Source organism: Apium graveolens, chromosome 3 (assembly GCF_009905375.1).
Source record: "Apium graveolens cultivar Ventura chromosome 3, ASM990537v1, whole genome shotgun sequence".
NCBI lineage: Eukaryota > Viridiplantae > Streptophyta > Magnoliopsida > Apiales > Apiaceae > Apium > Apium graveolens.
In genome coordinates this window covers 14378476-14400802 of record NC_133649.1, presented here as the reverse complement: position 1 = coordinate 14400802, position 22327 = coordinate 14378476, and the positions used below count along the sequence as shown (strand labels likewise).

The 22327-nt window shown below is 34.4% G+C and overlaps 1 protein-coding gene across 2 annotated transcripts; it reads left to right on the top strand.

Annotated features, from left to right (window-relative positions):
* The first annotated feature begins 153 nt into the window (after positions 1-153).
* On the top strand, positions 154-17651 carry LOC141711761 (putative F-box protein At4g22660). Of its 2 annotated transcripts, none has more exons than XM_074514438.1 (3): positions 154-291; positions 15284-16579; positions 17272-17651. In XM_074514438.1, exons 1-2 carry the CDS (start codon positions 249-251, stop codon positions 16564-16566), a joined length of 1326 nt encoding a protein of 441 aa, XP_074370539.1. In that variant the 5' UTR covers positions 154-248; the 3' UTR covers positions 16567-16579; positions 17272-17651. The 2 variants fall into 2 exon arrangements, with proteins under 2 accessions (XP_074370539.1, XP_074370538.1); XM_074514437.1 differs by lacking the exon at positions 154-291 and adding an exon at positions 12691-12956 and having other exon boundaries at positions 17272-17649.
* The last annotated feature ends 4676 nt before the right edge of the window (positions 17652-22327 follow it).

The following is a 22327-nucleotide window of genomic DNA, read 5'->3' as shown; positions in this document are numbered from 1 at the left end:
ATAAAATCATAAAAATACTCCAATATCTCTAAAAATAAAATAATCGGGTTTAAAATATAAATAAATTTCGCAGGAGCCCAAGGATAAAATTATGACATATTGTCCGGAAGGAAGAAAATAAAGCAGAGGATTTCTGACACTATAGATCAATCTTCTGCTAGCAAAATTATTGTTCTTTTAAATTAAATGGAAGACGCCATTTTAATTGATCTTCTTTCTGATATCAGGCAATTGTTTTGGCTTCATCAATGGCTTTTTTACCAACCAAAGATCGCTTCTTCTTTGCTTCAGGTAACCCTAAAACTTTTATGCATACATTGTTAGACTTAGTCGTCGCTTAGGGTTCCCAAAATGTAGAGCCCAATTTTTTTACCTTCCCTATATATGTACATACCGAAATTTTATAAAAATAGTTGATTACCTAGTCGGGATTTTGGGCTTGGAAGTTAGCGGTTTGGAATAAATTTGCTTAATAAACCATATTAGAGGTTTGACTAAAAAACTTCTAATCTTAATGTTTGATAGTTAGCATATGAATTGAACTAGCGGTTTGGACCTTATAAGCTAAGGGAGTGTATTCGATTGAGATTTTGAAGGATTGATAATAATTCATGGATTTACAAGTATTTCGTTGATTTCAAATGTTTTTAACGGAGTTGATAAAAAAATATTGCAGAGTTTTTATGATTTTGTGAAGTTTTTTACAAATCCTTCAAAATCTCATGTATTTTGGTGAGATTTTGAAATCCTTAAATGAATTAGTTGTTTCATTCAAAACATTCAAGTTGAATTCGCTAGTCAAAACAACCAATCAGTTTAAAGGATTTTTAAGGATTTTCAAATAGTTTTGAGATTTTGAAATACTTAAATGAAACTATTTGAAATCTAATTTTTAAGGATTGGTTGTTTTGACTAGCAAATTGAACTTTAAATGTTTTGAACTTAAGGATTTGATAGATTTTAAATGATTTTTAAGGATTTTCAAATAGTTTCATTCAAAACATTTAAGTTCAATTCGCTAGTCAAAACAGCTAATTCAATCGGGTACCGCTAACAGCTAACCGCTAATTAACATTAACAATGTATCCCAAAAAAATATTTTTATTAGTAAATTATTTTATAGAAAAAATAATTTAAATTTATATTAAAGTACAAGTTAGAAACCAAAATTTTGAAAATTCAAAAATTCGCACCGGCTCCCGATTTTTTTGCCACTCTCATGCTCTTACATACACATGCTTTACTAAATTTGCATACTTGACCCATATTTCTATAATCTTGAAACCCATTTGGGTTAATTCATTTGGGTAGTTCCATATGTGTTAATCTTCTTGGTAGGGGAAGGGAGAGGACTGTGTATAAAGTGTTGATTTTGTTTTACTTTTCTTGTGATTTTGACATATTAATAATTAATATTTTTATGGATAGCTTGTTGAATATTTGTGTTTAAATAGTTCAAGTTAATAATTACAACAGCAATGCTAGATCTCTAAAAGATGTGCAAAAATTGTCCCTGATTTACGCATGACATTGATTGACATATTATCATTTGAGAATTGGTTTGAGGCCTCTATCATTACAATTTAAACTCTAGGTTATATGCTAATTTAAAGTGCTTATCGTAGAAGTAATGCAAGCACTATATCATATGACATTGACAAAGATTTTATGTAATTATTTTATATACAACATCGGCCTATGTGTTATGTTATAATATATCATATGAGTAGAATTTGGAAAGAACTAGATACATAAAATAAATAAGAACTTCTCTTCATTATATCACTTTTCACTAAACTTGTTCATTATAGGATGCCTAGTACAAGTTACATCGCAATTTAGTGCTTAATTTACATCTCCTTTTAATGGAAGCAAAGCCAAATGTAACATCTATTATTACTATAATCTATTATATCTATTATAGGTGAACATAACTTTTCAATCTATTTAGTAAGTTACTAATATACGCTTCTAACCATATTAATCTAAAAAAATAATTATGTTCTCTTTGAACAAAGTAAAACGGTGCTGCATGCTCTCTTTGTTCAAAACACCAACTTTGTGAATAGACCATAGTTCTCAGTCTTGTTCTTGTGACAAGTTTTTAAGTCTTGTTTTCGTGACAAGTTATTATCAGTAGTTTTATAGTATTTCTTTTCACAAGCAATCATCACTTTACGATGGCGTCTTCTCCGGAAAATCTTGAAGAAATGTATGCAAGGTTGGCATTGGAGGACGAGGGGGATGATGGGGTTTTGATGACAGAGACAGAGGCGAATCGAGAAGAACAAACATTCATATTGGTTGGGAAATTTCTCACGGAGAAATCAATAAATTTCTTAGCAATGCAGAATGTATTAGCCGCATTGTGGAGGCCTCAGAGAGGGATTGAAATACATGATATAGGCAATCATCGTTATACATTTGTCTTTTATCATGTCATGGATATGGAAAAAGTTATTGAGGGAGGACCATGGAGTTTTGAACAGAGCCCATTGATATTTCATAAACTTGAACCTATGGAGGATGCTATGGTAGTGCCATTGAATAAAATGGAGATCTGGGTGCAAGTGCACGACATGCCTACGGGAATGGTAACAGAAAAGGTATTGCAGGCAATAGCAGATCAAGTGGGTACATTTGTTAAGATGGATGCAGCGAATACGAGTGGAATGTGGAGACAATATGTAAGAGTCCGAGTGTCATTAGACATTGACAAGCCATTGAAGCGTAGATTGAAAGTTCGAAGAGAGAATGGTACGTCTACTTGGGTCAACTTCAAGTACGAAAGGCTGGGAACATTCTGCTTTGTGTGTGGAAGAATTGGACATTCAGACAGAGACTGTGAAATTGTCTATGCTAATCCCACGAAAACAATCGAACGAGCGTACGGGGTGTGGTTGCGAGCTCCAAATAAAAATGCACAGAAACAGAATCTGGGGTCAAAGTGGTTGAGAAATGGACCAAATAGTGGATATAATAAGGTGGTGGCTGATCGGACAACAGGAGCAACAACCATGCACGGTGGTGGAGGAAATCTTGTGAATTTTATGGAAACTGATGGGGTGGTTAGCGAGATTGTAGGGGGTGACCCAACCATAGCAGTTAAGGGGCATAATTTAGGGGATATGATAATCATGGATAACTCACAACATCCAAACAGAATGGAAACGTATGAGGCGGGAACTAAAATATTTGAACGTGAGATTATGGTGACAGATACAAAACGTAAAAGAGTAGATATACAGAAAATAACGGAGGAAATTTTGGGGGGTAATTCAGAAGTGAACATGGGCTTAACTGATGGGCCAAAAAACGGACCAGAGGCGGGACTGGAAAGCCAGGCCCGCCTAGGACAATGAGTTTACTTGCTTGGAATTGCCGTGGACTGGGTAAGCCACGGACCATTCAATTCCTTAAACATATTACCCAACAGAAGAGGCCCAGTATAATATTCCTATCTGAGACGTTGGCTCGTGAAAAGAAAGTTGCAGAGGTGTGTAAAACTCTTAACTTTGCAGGATTTATTTCAATTGAGGTGCAGGGGCATAGTGGAGGATTGGCACTATTATGGAAGAACGAAGGAGGGTGTACGGTGATTGAAGCAACAAGGAATTATATTGACTTCGAGGTAGAGAATGAGGGTGTGGGAAAGTGGAGATATACGGGATTTTATGGCTTCCCTGAAAGACAAAGACGGAGAGAATCGTGGGGAATGTTATTGAACTTACGGGAAAGATCAAACTTGCCGTGGTGCGTAATCGGGGATTTTAACGACATGATGTACGAGGATGAAAAAAGGGGAGGGAACAAGCAGCCATTCTATTTGTTAACAGGATTTACAGAAACTTTGGAGACATGCCAGCTGAAAGACCTTGGTTTTGTTGGTGAGAAATTTACATGGGAGAGATCGAGGGGGAGTAATTTTTGGATTCAAGAACGACTGGATAGGGGGGTGGCTAACCAGAAGTGGAGGGAGCTATTTCCAGAGGCAGAAGTCGAGGTTATTGAGGTAGCAACTTCAGATCACCTTCCATTATATCTTCAACTGAACAGGCGTGTGTATATGCCTAAGGAGAAAAAATTTAGATTCGAAAATATCTGGGTAAGGGAGAAAGAATGCAGGAACATTGTGAAGCATGGTTGGGAAGCAGGTGAAACTAGGGATATTGTGCATAAAATTAAGAGTTGTGGTGAAAAATTGCAAGAATGGGGGGGAGGTATTAACAAGGAGTTTAAACGAAAGCTGGGCCATTGTCGAAATATGCTGAAGAAGCTACGCTCACGAAGAGATACACAGGGAATAAATAGGTATAATGAAGTGAGAGATGAATACTTGAAATTGTTAGATAGACAGGAGGTGTACTGGAAGCAAAGGGCTAAACAACATTGGTTGCGGGAAGGGGATAAGAATACAAAATTTTTTCATAGGTATGCATCCAATCGGAGAAAAAATAATAGAATTGATCGGTTGAAAGATGGAGATGGTAATTGGCAGGACACTCCAGAAGGGATTAGGAATATTATAGAGAGCTATTTTGTCGATTTGTTCCAGGCTTCATGTGTTGATGGTAGATTGTCGGAACATGAAGTAGTGAAACAGGTGTCTACTTATGAGAACGAGGAGTTAATGAGGGAGATTTCAGTAGAGGAAGTGAAAACGGCGGTATTCTCTATGCATCCAGACAAGGCGAGTGGTCCTGATGGATTTAATCCTGCGTTTTATCAGGTTTATTGGGATATTGTGCACATGGAGTTGGTGGATTTTTGTCGTACTTTTTTGCAAACAGGGGAGTTGCCTGCAGGTGTGAATAATGCTTGTGTATGCCTTATCCCGAAGGTGAAGAAACCAAAGACAATGGGGGATCTCCGACCTATTTCGTTATGCAACGTTTTGGTTCGTATTTTGTCTAAGATCATGGCCAATAGGCTTAAAAAGATTTTGGAATCCATTATATCGGACAGACAGAGTGCATTCATTGAGGGAAGGTTGTTAACGGACAATGCGTTGATAGCATTCGAGATTAACCATTATATGCAGCGGAAGAGGCAAGGTAGAACTGGTGTTGCAGGGCTTAAATTAGACATCTCGAAGGCCTATGACAGGCTTGAGTGGAGCTTTGTGCGTAATATGATGGTAAAATTCGGGTTTAATAGTGTGTGGATTGAGAGGATCATGTAATTTATTAGCTCGGTGGCATATAGTTTCTTGCATAATGGGGATGAATTTGGGTGCGTTGTTCCGGGAAGAGGACTCCGTCAAGGAGATCCGATTTCGCCTTATCTTTATATCATGTGTGCGGAGGGGCTAAGTGCTATAATTAGAAGAAACGAGGAGGCCGGACTGATACATGGTTGTCGAATTGCGAGAGGAGCACCAAGTATATCACATTTATTATTTGCGGATGATTGTTATATGTTTTTTAAGGCAGCTAAGGGGGAGGCGAGTACTCTAAAGGGAATTTTACAGAGGTATGCTCGAATATCGGGACAGGTGATTAATTATAATAAATCGAGTATTACGTTTTCAGCCAACACAAGTGCTGAGGATCGGCAAGAGGTTCAGAATCAGCTGCAAGTGCAACAAAATGAGACTCCAGGCAAGTATTTGGGGTTACCTATGAAGGTTGGGCAAAATAAAAAAGCTGAATTTGAGTTTCTTGTAGAAAAGGTGGCTTCCAAGTTACAAACATGGGGGATGGGGAATGTTTCTAAAGCAGGTAAAGTAACGTTGTTGAAATCAGCGACGCAGAATATTCCTACGTTTTGGATGAACTTGATGTTAATTCCGCAAGATGTCTGTGACAGAATCGAAAAAAAGATGAATCAGTATTGGTGGGGAGGTCGAGGGGAGCATGGAGGTATTCGGTGGATGTGCTGGGATCGTTTGTGTGAAGTAAAGGAGGTGGGTGGGTTAGGCTTCAGAAAGTTACGAGAATTTAATGTGGCTATGTTAGCCAAGCAAGCGTGGCGACTAGTAAATAACACTAATCCATTGGTGGCGGAAATAATGAAGGCTAGATACTATGCAAAATCAGATTTTTTAAATGCTACATTGGGTTCAAATCCTAGTTTTATGTGGAGAAGTATTATGGAATCCCAGGAGGTCATTAAGCGAGGTTGCAGACGGAAGATAGGAGATGGGAAGGATACTAATTTGTGGACAAGTCCATGGTTACCATGCTTAGAGAATGGTTTTCTTACGAGTACTGCTTATACTGGACTTCATGATGCAACGGTGGATGGCCTGATGATGGAGGGTCAGAAGAGGTGGGATGTAGAGGTGCTAAACGATATATGCAATGAGCGGGATAGACAGCTGATACAACAGATTCATGTTCCTAGCAGAGGTATTAAGGACTCTTGGTATTGGTTGCTAGATGAAAAAGGGGAATTCTCGGTCAAAAGCTGCTATAGGCATTTGAGGGGGGAGAGGGAGAGCCAGGATAAAGGATTTTGGAAGAAGCTGTGGGGCTTAAACTTACCGGGGAAGATAGTTAATTTTTTATGGAGGGTATGCCGGGATGTACTACCTACCGCTACTGAATTGTTAAAGAAGGGAGTAAATATTTTGCCAACATGTTCATGGTGTCATTTGCATATGGAGACTGCAGTGCATACTCTGTTCTCGTGTTGTTTTGCTCAGGAAGTATGGAGTTCGGTGGGATTGCAGGACCTGGTAAGCGTAGGAGAGGACATGACGGGGTTGCAAGTGATCAAGCAAGCATTCCAGCGGGGCAATAGAGAGCAGTGTTTGATGATAGGGATTATTAGTTGGAGTTTGTGGATTCGACGTAATGAATGGGTGTGGAATCGAAACAATATGTCAATGTTTGGAACTCGGTCTATGGGTTTGCACCTGATGCGTGATTGGAAAACTGTGTATGAGCGTGAAAATGGAGATAAAAGACAGCTGCGAACAGCAAGTAAGAAATGGGTTAAACCGCCAGAGGGGTGGATAAAAATAAATGTTGATGCTGCTAGTCAGGGGTCTGTAGTAAACATTGGCATAGCATGTGTAGCTCGAGACGAAAGGGGTGGGTTTTTGGGTGCTAGAATCGCGAACTGCAGGGGTTACACGCAAAGCCGCGAAGCAGAAGCTGTTGCTCTTCGGGAAGCTTTATCATGGTTGCTAACTTGGAGAAATACGAAATGTATATTCGAGTTGGATGCTAAGTTGGTGGTGGACGCCGTCTATAATAACACGGGAAGATCAAATTTTCATAGTATTATAGATGATTGTGTGAGTTTACTTCAACATTTTGAGAATGTATTAGTTGTGTTTGAACATCGATCTGCGAATAATGTAGCTCATAACCTAGCTCGAGCTGCATTTTCTATGTCTGGTCATATGGAGTGGTTTCATACTGCTCCAGAGTTCATTCGTTGTAATTTGATTTCGGAGGAGTATTAGTATAAGCAAGTGCGTTTATTTCAAAAAAAAAAAAAATCTAAAAAAATGCTCTCAATTGGAATTAAACCCATGACATCTCATGCTTAGAGAAATTTTTTCCGCATCCACAACCACTGCACCAACATAACATTTGATACAATTCTTCACCAACACAACATTTGATACAATTCTTAAAATTATTAATGACATATCTTGAACATGGCTATTAAACATATTTCTTAATTACTTATATACCCTTTTTTTACTAAACTACTTAGACACCCCTTTTCCCTAAACTATTTATATACTTTTTTGATTATATTAATGTATAAAAATGTCTTTTATTGGGATTAAACAGACCACATCATGAACAAATAAAAAAACTGGATTTTAAAAAATGATTACAATATAAATTAATATAATAAATTTGAAAAATAAATAAACTTTTAGAAACATTAGAAATATTATATATCACATTTTGACTTTACATCAGTTATCCTATTAAACAATTCGATGAATTAGGAGACAAATATTACTCAAGAATGTAACCACACAAAATTGAAACCACGATGGATGTTAACTTAAAGAAGTGTCTCCAAGTAATCGAACACGAGATTGTGGTGAAAACAAAGAAAGAGTTTATGATAAATGTAGTAAAAGTATGTACTTGTAAATATTTTTTTTTCTTGACATGTAGTTAGAACTTATGCATGATCAAATCTTATTTAATCATGTACTTGCAGATAATCGTATTGGAGATTTCAGTTAAATAAAAAAGCATATATAAAAATAAATGTTATATAAGTATGTAACTAAAAAGAATCAAACTTGAGATTGGTACGAAGTCAAAAATGTGACAACCCAGGTAAATCCCAAGCCTTTTTCAAAAATTGAGTAAAGTTCCAATCCGGGTCCGAAATAAGCCGAAACCTACTAACCCAAATGCAGCCAACTTAGGTAATTCACAAGACTACCACAAATCCCTAAAAGATCATGATTTGTTCGCACACTTAGTACATTATTTTGTCTTATAAAATGAACAGAAATCCTATTTTTTTCGATGTGAGACTAGGGCATGTAGCTAAAAAGAATCAAACTTGAGATTAATACGAAGTCAAAGATATGATAACCCGGATAAATTTCAAGCCCTGTTCGAGAAATGGGTCAAGTTCCGATTCCGAGTCTGAAACTAGCCGAAACCTACTGGCCTAAATACAACCAACTTGGGTAATCCACAAGCATACCAAAGATCCCCAAAAATTTTGATTTGTTGGCACAATTAGTACGGTATTTTGTCTTATAAAATGAATGAAAATCGTATATTTATCAATGTGGGAGTGGGGTGTTATAAAAGAAGTAAAATTAATTAATGAATCTTGTTTAGTCATGTAGTTGTAAGGATTCGAACCTGCAAAATCAAAAAAGTGAAACCAAATTTGATGTTAAAAAATCATTCAAAGTGGAATTTGCTTTTTAACAAAATTTAAAAAATTACGTAACTAGATTATATTACAACATCTAACATCAATAAGACTAAACACATTTTATATAATTAAAAAATACCTAGGACCGTAAAGCTAATTGAACAGGTACCAACTACTAACATTTATATAAATCAAGATAGGTATACTAGATTGATATGAAAAGTTCATGTAACTATAAATCTTATCTAATTATGTAATTGGAGATAATCGAACCCGAGATCATGTACTTACAAATTATAGAACTCGATATTTAGGTGAAATCAAAAAAATATTTATGATAAATGTTGTTTAAATATGTAGCTAAAAAGATTCAAATTTGAGATTAGTGTGAAATCCAAGAAGGGAAAGTAAATCTTATATTATCATTTAGTTGTAAGGAACTAAATTCGAGAACGGGGTGAAACCAAATAAACTGAAACTCAATTTGATGTTGAAGTATTATTAAAAGTGGATTTCGCTAACTAATAAAGACCATATATTACTTAACTTTATTAGATTATAAAACTAGGATTATAGAGTCTGAGCAAAAAAATTATATAATTATTGTAAAGCTATTTGAACTAACAACTAACATTTAAAAAATCGAGAAATATGGAGCAGATTAATATAGAAAAGGTCTATTATTAAAAATATTAAAAAAACATGAAATAAAATGTGGCCCGTGCTTTGCACGGGTTATAAATAATGCTAGTTATAATGTTCATTCAACATGATGCACTATGATCTTTGTGAGGTTTAAAATTACTAAATTTCTTATTAAAGAAAGTATCATGTGCATGACATTGAAGTGCTTTTAGATCTCATCTGGGTAGTACATTAAGAATCACTCGAATTAGTTCCCATTAGATTGTGTAATTGTGAAAATTAAACTATGATTTACTAGAACATAATGTTACCCAATCACCTAGGTCATGCATATGATTAATGGAGTTACATAATAGTTGTTAAGAGCAAGCCCAATGACTAGCTATTCATGCTCCTAAATAAATTGAAAGGAAGGAGAGTAAAATCAGTCCTTGTTTATAAGTAGCATTTGCTTATTTTTAAGGATATTAACAAGTATTTTATAATAGAAAATGAGAACCAATATCTTTCTATCTCTTGTACTTTAACCAAAATTATGCACCTTTAATGATAAAACATTGAATATGGAAGGATTGTATATATCCTAGACCAGCCAATTTAATATATTTTTAGTAAGGAGTGAATTAAACGATTGTTGAACTTGCTCTAAGCGTATTATCTTTTATTAAATACTAACAAAATTATATATCAAATAAAAAAATATAAAATATATGTTTAAATATTAATAAGAAATATTAAATTCAAATTAATTCTAATATATAAAAATTTATTTTGATTTTCTCATTTTTATCATATTTTTTATATGTAAATTAATATTTAAAATTTATTTATTATAAAAAAATTAAATCCAAATTAAGTGTCATGGTACTAGCTTATATCATGTGCATATGTTACTTCTAATATTTTTACTTTATTTTATATTTTCTTATCTTTTTTATTCTTATTTTGTTATAAACCTTATTGATAATGGATTTGTAACATAATTAATCCCGTTTAAATAAGTTTTATAATAATATGTCTTAGAGATGTATTTAAACTAAATAGTTGTATGTGTTTTAATTTTATTAGTTTTGTAAATGAGTTAGACCCGTTATAAGTTTTGAATGAGTTACTTAAAATAAGTTTATGTTAAATTTTGGGCCCAGGTAGTAAACCTAAGTCTTAAAACCCAATTTGCCTAAGGATAGACATGTTGTAATAGGTTTCAAGGAGGTGTTTATATTACATCATGAGTAGAAAAACTATGAACGTGTTTCGAACTTAAGTCTTAAAATCCGGTATGAAATTAACTTAATACAACATTAACATGTAAAATTAATTTAGTATAACATTAATTTAATTTTATCAAAACATGACATGGAAAGTACACAGACACGAAAGTACACAAAACCTTAATGTACTTACATTTAGTTAATGACGCAAGGTTAATGATGCCACTATTTTAAAAAGCGGGAGTAAAATTGAATATTAATTAGAAAAATATAAAAAATGAAAATCATCAATTAATTTTATACAACATTTAACATGTAAAATAAAATAGCATTATACAAATCTTAAAAATTAATATTAGGTATCGTTTTGAGTAAAGTTTTATGGAGACTGCTATTTCATCGGAGACCCCTCATTTTTCTACAATCAAAACACTATAAAATATATTATTTTATAAAGTATGTTCTACGAATATCACTAATTCATTAAAATTGTTGAAGATCTTTTAAGTTTAATAAGTAAAATATGTATGTTCTGCAAACTGAACAAATATTTTGTAAACTAAACATGTTTCGTAGGTTAAACATTTTGTAATGTTATACATGCGGTACATATATGATATTCAAGATTTTAAATTAAATAATGATCTTTGCATAACATGATTCTCAAAATAATAATTTTTGTAATATTTTTATGGAAGATTTTACTTATAGAACATAAGTCAATTTATTCATATTTCTTTCTTTAATCTTTGCATATTAATTTTCAGTTTGAATGCTACGTAGCAATTCACCTTCTTTTATTTATTAATATTTATTTTTTATTTATATTATTTATTATGTGTATAAATATATTTGTTATGTTTTAAATATTGATAGTATTAAAGCATAACTAATTTGTTAAGTTTTTTATATTTTCCTAACGGTTGAACCATAACCCTTGCCATTTAAATATCTCAAACATAATACGGTATATGTGTATGTAAGTAATATTATTGAAACATTTGGGTTGAATAATTGAAATCCTAATAAACTATACTCTTCTGTGATTGACATCTAGTTGTTCTTATGCAGTTGGAACGCCCGGGGTTTTATTTTGCGTTTATATCATGAAATTTATATTCTTATTGGTTTAATTCTTGTCCTACATCTAGACCGGGAAAAATAATTCATTTGTGTTGTGTACTTTCGCGTTACGTATACCCCAATACTAAATTCAAACATCAATCATTTAGGGACTAAAGAGCATAAAGGTGGCTAAAGTTTCTATAGATTAGCAAAATGTTGGCCCTGGTTTAAAAATAACAAATTGGTGGCCACATTTTACTCCCGCTTTTTAAAATAAGCTAAATGTAAGTACATTAGGGTTTTGTGTACTTTCGTGTCTGTGTACTTTCGTGTCTGTGTACTTTCCATATCATGTTTTGGTAAAATTGAATATAAATTAGAAAAATATAAAAAATAAAAATATAAAATTTTAGGAAAGATTTGTAGGTGAAATTTTTACGGAATACATTAGGTGAATAATATTAAATCATGTTTACATACTATATTGTGAAATCATGTATTACTATACAAATTAATATACATATGTTTATCATAAATATACTAATATCTATTATAATACTACTATTAAATATAAGTATATATATATATATATATATATGTCATGTCATTTCGTATACGCAAAAGATAAGTTCAAACACCACACTAAATCTAAGTTGTGTACTTAAAATGTGAACACAAATACTAAATTTTTGTATTATTTTGTGTGTGTATTGTTATTCATTTAAAATTTTGTATTATTTCGTTTAATGTTATTCATTTTGTGTACAAAATTGCCGAGCCTACCTAAAGGTACAAGTAATTATGCCTTGGACATTTATTAATAAAAGACACAAGTGAGTGACAGTGACAGAAATACATGCAATGTCACTACTTTACTAGTACAATACACGTGGAAGTTATTTTAACAACACAATACACGTGGAAGCGAAAAAGTTGCATTATACAATAGTTATCTCTAATTGTAGTTTTATGCCATTCCCCAAATGAGTCCTCAAAATCTAATAATTTTGCCGTCCATACCCCTCTTTAAGTAAAGAAAGGCGAAGGCAAATATTTTAAGTTTCCCATTAAGATTGCGATTGAGATTAGGTGTTTTGGACGATATCAAAGTAGCGGAGGAGCGAAAGTATTGTGATAATTAATAGCGGAGCAAAATTATGAAAAATGTGGTGGTTGAAAAGGAAACCGAGCAAGAAGGAGAGAGTTCCAATAACGAAGGTATCTAAGAAAAATCAAGTTGCAATTTTGGTGCACGCTCCCTTCCTTTTTGCTAATTACTAACCAGATTCATTTTTTTAATTACTAATCAATTAGATTTGTGTTCTTTGTTTGGATCATAGGTGTTTATAGTTATATTGGTAGATCGAGTTATATATTTATCAAGATCTATGTGGTTATTACCTAGGAGATTATATAATTATTTAACTTGTATATCTTTCTCGTGCGTGTGTTTGTGCAAATTTAAATTTTGAGAAATTTGCTTTCCAAACATAGGTAGTAGATTCAGATTTGGTGGCATATTTACAGACACATGTACATTTAGTGGCAGGGCAACATACTGATGAGGGTGTGTCATGGTGTTCATTGAAAATATATTTGCCTTCTTAAAATAATTATAGACATATATTAGTAAATAAATCAACCCAAACATACCATTGCATGAGAGGGAAGATTTACGTTGTTCACCGGTGTTTTGTTTGATAGAAGATAAGAGAAGATAAACAAAAAAATAGCGAGTGAACTTTTTCTTGCGTGCTTTTTAGTTTGGTGTAAGAAAGGGAGAGAGAGTAATGAAAACAAAGGACATGTCGGGTTTATTCATCAATTTGTTGGAAAAGATGTTTACAAATTACTCTATTTTAAGGAAGAAGGTTTTTTTTGAGAAAATTATAGGAATCCCAAAAAATTCATGTTAGGAACACGCTTCTGAAGGAAAATTCTGAAAATCCTCTTCCACTTTCTCTTCTTTTCTCTCTTTTTTCAAACTCCGGAGCACAGAGAGTATAGAAGTTATTTCCACAAATACCCCCAACTTGAATATTATGTTAGTACAAAATATGTACATATGTAATGCAACATAAAAAAATTGGAGCATAAAAGAAAGAATTAGTCTAACCATATACGAGTAACTTTAACAAATCGTAGAAATTATAATTTGAACATGAGTTATGTATTAATTACATGTGATTTTTCTATTTTTTTATTATTAATCTTTGAATTTTGTATTGTATTTATATTTACAACGTATGTATATTTATATTTGTCAGTTCGTTGTATTGTATTGAAATGTCATTTTATCACTTTAAGAATCTCCATCTAGCTCTTGACTAAAAAATTAAGGACGGAGAACAAAGATGTTGCTCTAACAAAGTAATAGGGGATATTAAGAGATTTTCTCTCTTCTCAAACTAAAGTGCCCAATTGCACTCCTAACTAAAGTTATATTATTTTTCAACTTTCTCAACTACACTCTCTTTCTCTCTCCACTTCCCTTTATACTCTTATGAATTTTAAATGTTTTAAATATTAAAAAATTGATTGAGGAGTCAATATGAAAAATGAACACATACTAAATCATTAAGTCAATAATTTATATTATTAATAAATAGTGAACTGAGAGTTTTTTGGAGATGCTCTTATATGTTCTGTATCCAATTTAATAGTCATTCATATGTGACCTCTTATCTTCTTAGTTCCATTTTCTTTTTGCCTACTATTACTTTTTAACTTTTATCCAGTTATTGCATTAATTTGTTATTTTTGTTATATGCTAATTTTTTTGGTTGCAGTGTTCAATCATTTTTTGTTATTTATATGATTCTTGAATTTTTGCTTTTATTGTGCGTATATTGGCATATTTCTGAATAAAATTTATATCAATTTCTAGAGTAAATGGATTCCACTATGCAACTTAAATACTGAATTAAACTTGGTTGTTCAAAATTGACCCACACAAGTATATGATTTATATGAGTAACATGTCGCTCCTATTATGTTAAAAGTTTGTTTGATCTAGGGGATCCTTGAAGCTGTAGGTGAGAATTGAAGTAGTCCCATTTCTGCTGTTCGTCATAGAATTTACTAATTTATTACTTGTGAATGGAAAGTTAAAGTAGGTGTTTCAAAATTTGATGTACATTTTATCTATAATATACCAGCCCTTTACATCATTATCTCTGCAACACAGAAAAAGATCTCAATACTGTTCTTATGAAAATAAAGAAGGAAAAAAAAACGCTGATTTGCTACAGAAATTTATGGCTAACCCAGAACAGGATGTTTGGAATCATAATTTGCTATTATTTAAAATACTACACACGTTTTCAGTAGAATGAGACATTTGTTTATGTGTTTGTTTGTTGTTGTAACTTTAAGGTCTTTGATTATCTTTAAACATTTGTTATAAGTTTCACCTCTTTCCAGAATATCCTTGTAGAGGAGCTTGTCCAAGAGAATTGTTTGTTGCTTCACAGGGAGATTTGCTAGCTTGTTTTGTGGATAAATAACAGTTTAACCAATTTCCTGTCAAATTGTTTTGTCCGCAGAGTTTGGCAGGTCTGGTGCATTAACTTCATCACCCACTGGTTTTTTTGATCTTCCTGAAGATATGTCGGACAAGATCTTATTGAAAATGTCTCTAATCAGCATCTTGAACTTTAAGACTGTGTGCCGTTCTTCACGAAATGTTGTGAGATCTTTTGTCTCATCATCATCTAATAGTCAGGTCCATCTAGTACCGTGGATTTTGCTTCCTAGAAAACTAGAAGATAAAAGGAGAATCGGCTTCTCTACCTATGATGATCAAATGGTGTTTATGCGCACTAATGCACCCCCTGAATTTTATGATGGTTTATGTTTGGGAACCTCTCACGGATGGCTGGTGATGTTGGATAAAGATATAGAGCCATATCTCTTCAACCCTTTTTCATTTGAAAAAATCACATTACCAGAAATTTTTACTTTTCCAAATATTCAGTGTCTTTTTGGATCAGTTGGGAGTGGCTACTATATACACTACTATGAAAATCCTTATAAACACAGGCGGCGGATTAAGTCTGTGCAGGAATTAAGGACTAAATTTGTTTCTAAAGCTGTAGTTTCAGCGAACCCTTCTCACAACAATGGGAACTTCTTTGTGTTGATGATATCTGCATGGCGCAAGACTGGAGCAATACTTGCCTTTTGTTATTCTGGTGATGATGTATGGATGCAGCTAGGTGACCATGATGAATCCTACTGTGATGTTATATGCCATGATGATATGTTTTATGCTTTGAACTATCCAGACGAGATTGAAATTTGGGATGTCCATAATGGTTATCCTACAAAAAGAACAAGTATTGTTGCCAAGTACCCTCAGAAAGTTTTTGATACCAAGCGTTCTTTAAAATTCCGTGATTGTGATACAACCCGCAGTTACTTGGTGGAAGTGTCAGGGGATCTATTTCTTGTTGTGAGGTTTATTGGGGGGCTCGTCCGTAGTCATGAAACAAGTAAATTTGAATTGAGACATGAGACACTTTGTTTCCAAGTGTATAAGCTTGACACTAGTATAAAAAAGTGGGAAGAGGTGGAATCATTAGGTGATCTAGTGTATTTTGTAGGTGGAAATCAATCCAAGTCTCTTTTGGTCCCAGATAATTCAGCATACAAAGCAAATTCAATTTACTTTACGGATGATTATTGGGATATGATGTATTGGCGTAAAAATCATTATGATATTGGAGTCTATCACATGGAAGATAAAAGTATCGAGAAAACTCTTCGGTTTGATTGGCAGAATGAACCACCGCCTTTCTGGATTGACCCGGAATCTTTAGTACATTGATGATACAGAGCAGGTATGGCTACAATGTAATCTCCCTCTGCATTTTGTAAGGATGTATGAGCCAAATTCTCCCTTTTCAATTGAACTTTTTGCATTAAGAAAACAGTTGATATTATTCTTTTACTCCTGCCAACTTTTCGACAACGTCAAATTTTCTTTCATTTCTCTACATAATACTAGATTATGAAGTTTATGAAATTACTTTAGGAAATCTTATCCTTCTGTAATTTTGAAGTTTTAAACTATTAGGATATCTGCATAAAATTTGTATATCTGATTTCTGGGAAAAAAATTATGTTTCCTGGATCTCTTTAACTATCAAAGACATATTCAAGCAAAGCAAATGACCTGTTTTTTTTTCTCAGAAACACGTCTAATTTAGTTGGCTATTGCTTGAAGTTATTTTATTAATATAACATTCTTTTCTATATGTGAGATCATTTTTGTAACTAGCTTCCGGGTCCATGCAAGTGCGGAGGTTTATTAGCCTTTTTCTTTTGAGATGAAGCTATATTATTTAGTTCTTGATTCCAGGTAAAAGAAAACGTTCTCAACTTACAGAACAGCCAATTTTGTAATGATGGAGTCTAAATTGAATCGGTTGCTCGTCTTCTCAATTTACTCTCATTGAGGATTTTCAAGCACATGCCACATTTTGCTTGTAGTTTCCAATTTGCTGGACTGACGTCTACTTCTCATTTGCAGGTCTGGGAAAAGATTGATGTGTCTCACTATGATACTGCAAGTAGTTATGATGTACTGAATGCAGCAATGGCGCGGTATTATGGAGTTGGTCAATGGCTAGATGTTTCATATCTTACAGAATCTTCTGGACAAGCTCACTGCAACACACCCTTGTTCGAGGATTTGCTTTGATTGTACTACTGCTTTATTTGGTCTGAAGTCTAGAGATTGGTTATCAATGTTTTTATTAGTTAAAATGTTGTCATTCTAATAAATAAATTCTGGATGTGTATGTGTGCTTTTGGAGAATAAGGCCCATTTGGCTGTTTGGGCACTTAGAAACGAGCTTCTTACATGCAATTTTATAATAAACCAAAGTGGATGTTTGATTCAGTGGTTTGCTTGTTTATTGATGGGGACAAGTGAGGGACAGTATATAAGTCTTGCTGTTTTTCCTAATCAGAATCCTGGTCTGTTGCAGTGATATAGTTGTAAATGAATGGTTGCGGAAGCAGAAACTGAATCCTTCAGTTGCTGGAGATGTTCTGTTCCTATGAGCTTTTTAGCCTTATTTCTTATTTCGGTTTTTCTTGTGGTATGCTTGTGGGCATACACTAAGCACAAACTTCTATAATTTTAATTGTTTTGATTGGCCAACACTTCTTATTAATGGTGGACCTCCTGCGTTTACAACAAATACACCAACCAAATCACTCCAATTTTTATAAGTTGTAGTACTTAACATGTAACATGTGTCCATGGGCACACACCACACAAACTTTTCTTATTTTAGGATAAAGAAGGTTAAATGTAACTTAAATTTCTATTTGCCAGAATTCATCTGTGCACAAAATAATTTTTGTTTTTTCTTATAAAAATTTAAATGTTATTCTTTTTGAAAGAAATAATTTGTGGAGTTGTTATGGATAAAAAATTAGGGTGTATTTAAAACTGTGTTTATTACTAGGGTTCGTGAGCTTCAAGACTCAATCTGCCTACTTTCGTGTCTCATGACTCAATCTGCCTTCACAAGATGCCTACGTACCTTGCTGTGTGCTAAGGATCAAGTCAAAAACGTAGTTCTGATTTGTGGGGTGAGACCCCTTATAGGCATGATATGCCGAATTGGATTAGGGTTAGGAGACTTGGCGGGTAAGTCTCAGATTTAGAATAGATTTTGGAGTCCTAGAATGTAGGAGATTGATCCCTTATATGAGGTTTCTTGGAGGCCAATCTCCAAGAAATTATACCCTTATTTGGAACTTCTACTAATTACGAAATTAATTAATATTCAGGGTTTTTAACCTTTTTAAATGAGTTTTATTTGCAACCCAAACAAGGTTTTAATTAATGCCACATTAATTATATAATCAAGATTTATTTTATCATCTATCATTTGACCCCCAACTTCTAGGAAATCGTATAGGATTTAGTAGAAGTTAAGCTTTTATTCCCTTGCAAGGTATCGCTTTTAACGTAAAGTGTGGAGCGACCTATACATTTACAACGATTTGCCTTATCCGAGGCTTCATGAAATTTTTTGGAATTTTTTTAATTTTCCATGCTCATTTTTTCACCTTATTCTTATTTTTTAGGAATTTTCTGGTATTTTTCCTTAATTTTCAGGATTTTTCCTTAATTTTTCAAAATTTTTTCTTAATTTTCTGGATTTTTCCTTAATTTTTTAAAAAAAAATCAAAAAAAAAATTATGCTAATTTCGACCAGGAATCTATATTTGGTAAGATCCTGGTCGAATTATGCTCTCATTTCTTCTACTCGTGAACTTTTCGGTCATAATGAATTTCTATCAGAATCCTGGCCGAATTTCGGTCAGGATTTTCCTTGGTCTAAATTCCTGACCGAGTTATGCTCTCATTATTCCAGGTCGTGAATTTTTCGACCAGGATATAATTCGACCAGAATTTTGGTCAGGATTTTTCTTTGACTTACTTCCTGACCGAATTATACTCCCATTATTCATGTTCGTGACTTTTTCGATCAGGATGGAATTCGACCAGAATTTCGGTTAGGATTTTTCTTTAACTTACTTCCTGACCGAATTATGTTCCCTTTATTGCTGGTCGTGAGTTTTTCGACCATGATGGAATTCGACCAAGATGGAATTCGACCAGAATCCTGACCGAATTTTGGTCAGGATTTACACCTTGACTCAATTACTGACCGAATTAAGTACCTATAATTACTGGTCGTGGATTTTTCGACCAGGAGGTTTTTCGACCAGGATTCAAATCATATTTTGGTCGAATTTGATCAAGATTCATTCGACTAGAATTGAACTTCAACCCCAATTGGGCTCTTTTGTGGGCCTCTTTTTGGGCCTATTACCTTTTGTTAAATTGGGCATTCTTTCTAGAATTCTCCAACCGGGCCATTAAACTGGGCTTTTGACGGGGTCTGTCAACTCGACCCCCTTTCTTTTTATTTTTCTTGACTTCTCCAGAATGTTCTGAAGTTTTCCAAATTACTATTTTATTTATCTTCTATTTATTTTTTATTCCTCAAGAATATCCTAGAAGCTTTTGAAATTGGGCCCAGGCTTTTGGGTTGGGCTTTTGACCGGCTATAACCGGTTAACATTCTCCTTCTATCGGCCCAATGACCGGCTAGAAGTGCTATATATGTGTGGGGGGTGAAGTGAGATCACTTCACACTTCACTTTCACATTTTCAAATCTTCCTTCTCATTTTTCCTCTCCTAACCCCTAAAGTTTTTTCCGGTGGTCAGCTAATTTTTCCGGTCATGATTTCTGGGTCTGTGCTTGAAGATCAATTGAATCTTCACCTTCTTCATCCAATTTCTAGTTACAAGCATTCATCTCATCTCCATCAATGGTGGATAAGAGTGTAGAGATGGCTACAAAAATTGCCTCAACTTTTAAAAGAGGTAACGAAATTCAAGTTCGTTCATCTTATATGTCTTTGTTAGATATGATCAATGCTTTGGGAGACAAATACCCATCCGATGCTCACTTGGATTCTTCGATGACTGCAACAAATGGTATAATATAGATGGCATTAAACATCTTAACACAACTTATAATGTTCGTCCTCCTCTTAGGATAGTTCCTGTTGACGGTGGTGATCGTACATGCCATTGGAAAAGCGATACTCTTTTTATTTATACAGATTCCCTTACCGCAGGGCTTAGGTTTCCCTTTCACAAGTTTATTCCTAGGTTGTTAGCTGACTTACAAATTAACCCTTGTCATCTTCTACCTAAAGCTTGGAGGAATGTCCTATGTTTTATGGGTCTTTGTCTTCGGCACGGTTTTCCCCTTTCTGTAGCTGTTTTTAAAAAAAATCTTTCAGTGCTATAACAGTGCCCAGCCTCTTGTGGTTGGGTTTACATCAAACAGAGACCCAAATGTCCTCAAATTTTCAACAGTGCCTCCATCCCTGATAACAACCGGCATTGGAGGGACACTTTTGTTGGGTTGAGATGGGAGAACGGTGATTGGGCACACTCTTTAGCTCTTCCTTTGGTAAAGTTAGTGATGGTAGCCCCAAAACCCTTCGCCTATCAGATGAGGAAAATCTTATATATAGAAATCTTATAAAAGATGAGGGCAAGACCGCAAGTTGGACTTTGTTGGAAGAGTTTCCCTGATTCATGTTGGACTTTCTTAAGTCATATTGTATGGTATTTCTCATACTCTTTATTTCCGTTTTCCCTTTTTTATATGTTATTAACATAACTTATTCTTTTTTTTTCTGCTTTCTTTTCAGCGGCTCAGGAAATAAACAACACCATTGTGTCGGTCGTTGAGGAAACGGGCAGGATGAAGAAAGCCCGGCTTGCAGGGCTTGACACTCGTGGGAAGGCTACTGAGCCCAGCTTCCTAGGGAAGCATAAAGAACCTGTGGTGGAGGCCTCCTCAGCTGGAACTGAGTCCACAGCCATTCCCGCTCCTCCCTCTACGGGCTCATTTCAACCTCTGTGGGGATTTCGTCAAGGGGACACCGTTGTTAGATCCACGAAGCATGCTTGAGATTGGTCCTACCATTCTATTACTCCTAAGGACTTCACGGATGTTGTGGGTGGTCAGGACCTAGAGTGGGTTAAGCTCATGGGAGCCCAATCCATTGCTTCAGTATGCCTTTTTCAAAATTTATTTTAATCTCCTTTTTTTAAGGACTATTTCTGCCTTGTCTCGTGATTGTTTTCGTTTCAGAACAATGTTCAATTCCAGGCAGCTATTCGTCATGATGAATCTTAGAAGAAGGCTTCAGAGATATCCGACAGGGCCTTAAGGAAGCAGAAAGTCAAACACACTGCTCTGGAGATGAAAATGAAGCACAAGGAAGAGGAACTCTCCGAGGCCAACGTGGAGTTGGTGAAGCTTAAAGCTATGAAGGACAAGATTATTGATGCATATTTGGATACAGATGAGTTTACTCAGTCTATAAGGGTCATAGATGACATGGTGTTTCCAGAGTTCTTTAGGACTGGTTGAGGATCGACCCTTGAGACTGTAAACGAAGCTTGCCCGGATATTAACCCCGTAGACTATCCTTGTCTAGACGATGAGCCCCTCCTTCAGAGGTTCCGTGCTCTTGTGGTGGTCTCCGAGGATGTCCCTCGCACCGAGCTCCTTCCTCCTCCTGTTTCATCTTCCAGGGTTGCTTTAGAGGAGTCCAGCTCTTCTTCCGGTGAGACCGACACTAAAGGGACAACCGGAGAGAGTGAGGGAGAGGATGGCATGCATGTTGAGGGTTCTCCACCTCACTGATATTTTTATTAAGCACTGCGCAACTGTTTATTTATTTGGAACTCGTGCTTTTATGTATTAAACTATTTATTGTCCTTCTTTTTATGCACTGAACTACTAAATTTATCTTCCTTTATGCAGTTTTATTTGCCCATCACATTTAGAAACTTAATGCCACAACTGAAAACTTCATAAATTTCATAAATCCTTGGGATCCATCCCTTACATAGATTTTTGTAAATTAAACTCAAAATAAAAATCCTATTAAACTGAAATACAAAATCCTAAGGAGCCAAAGGTCATGGTTTCTGTGAACCTTATTGCAAATAAGTAAACTCTCCTTTTCT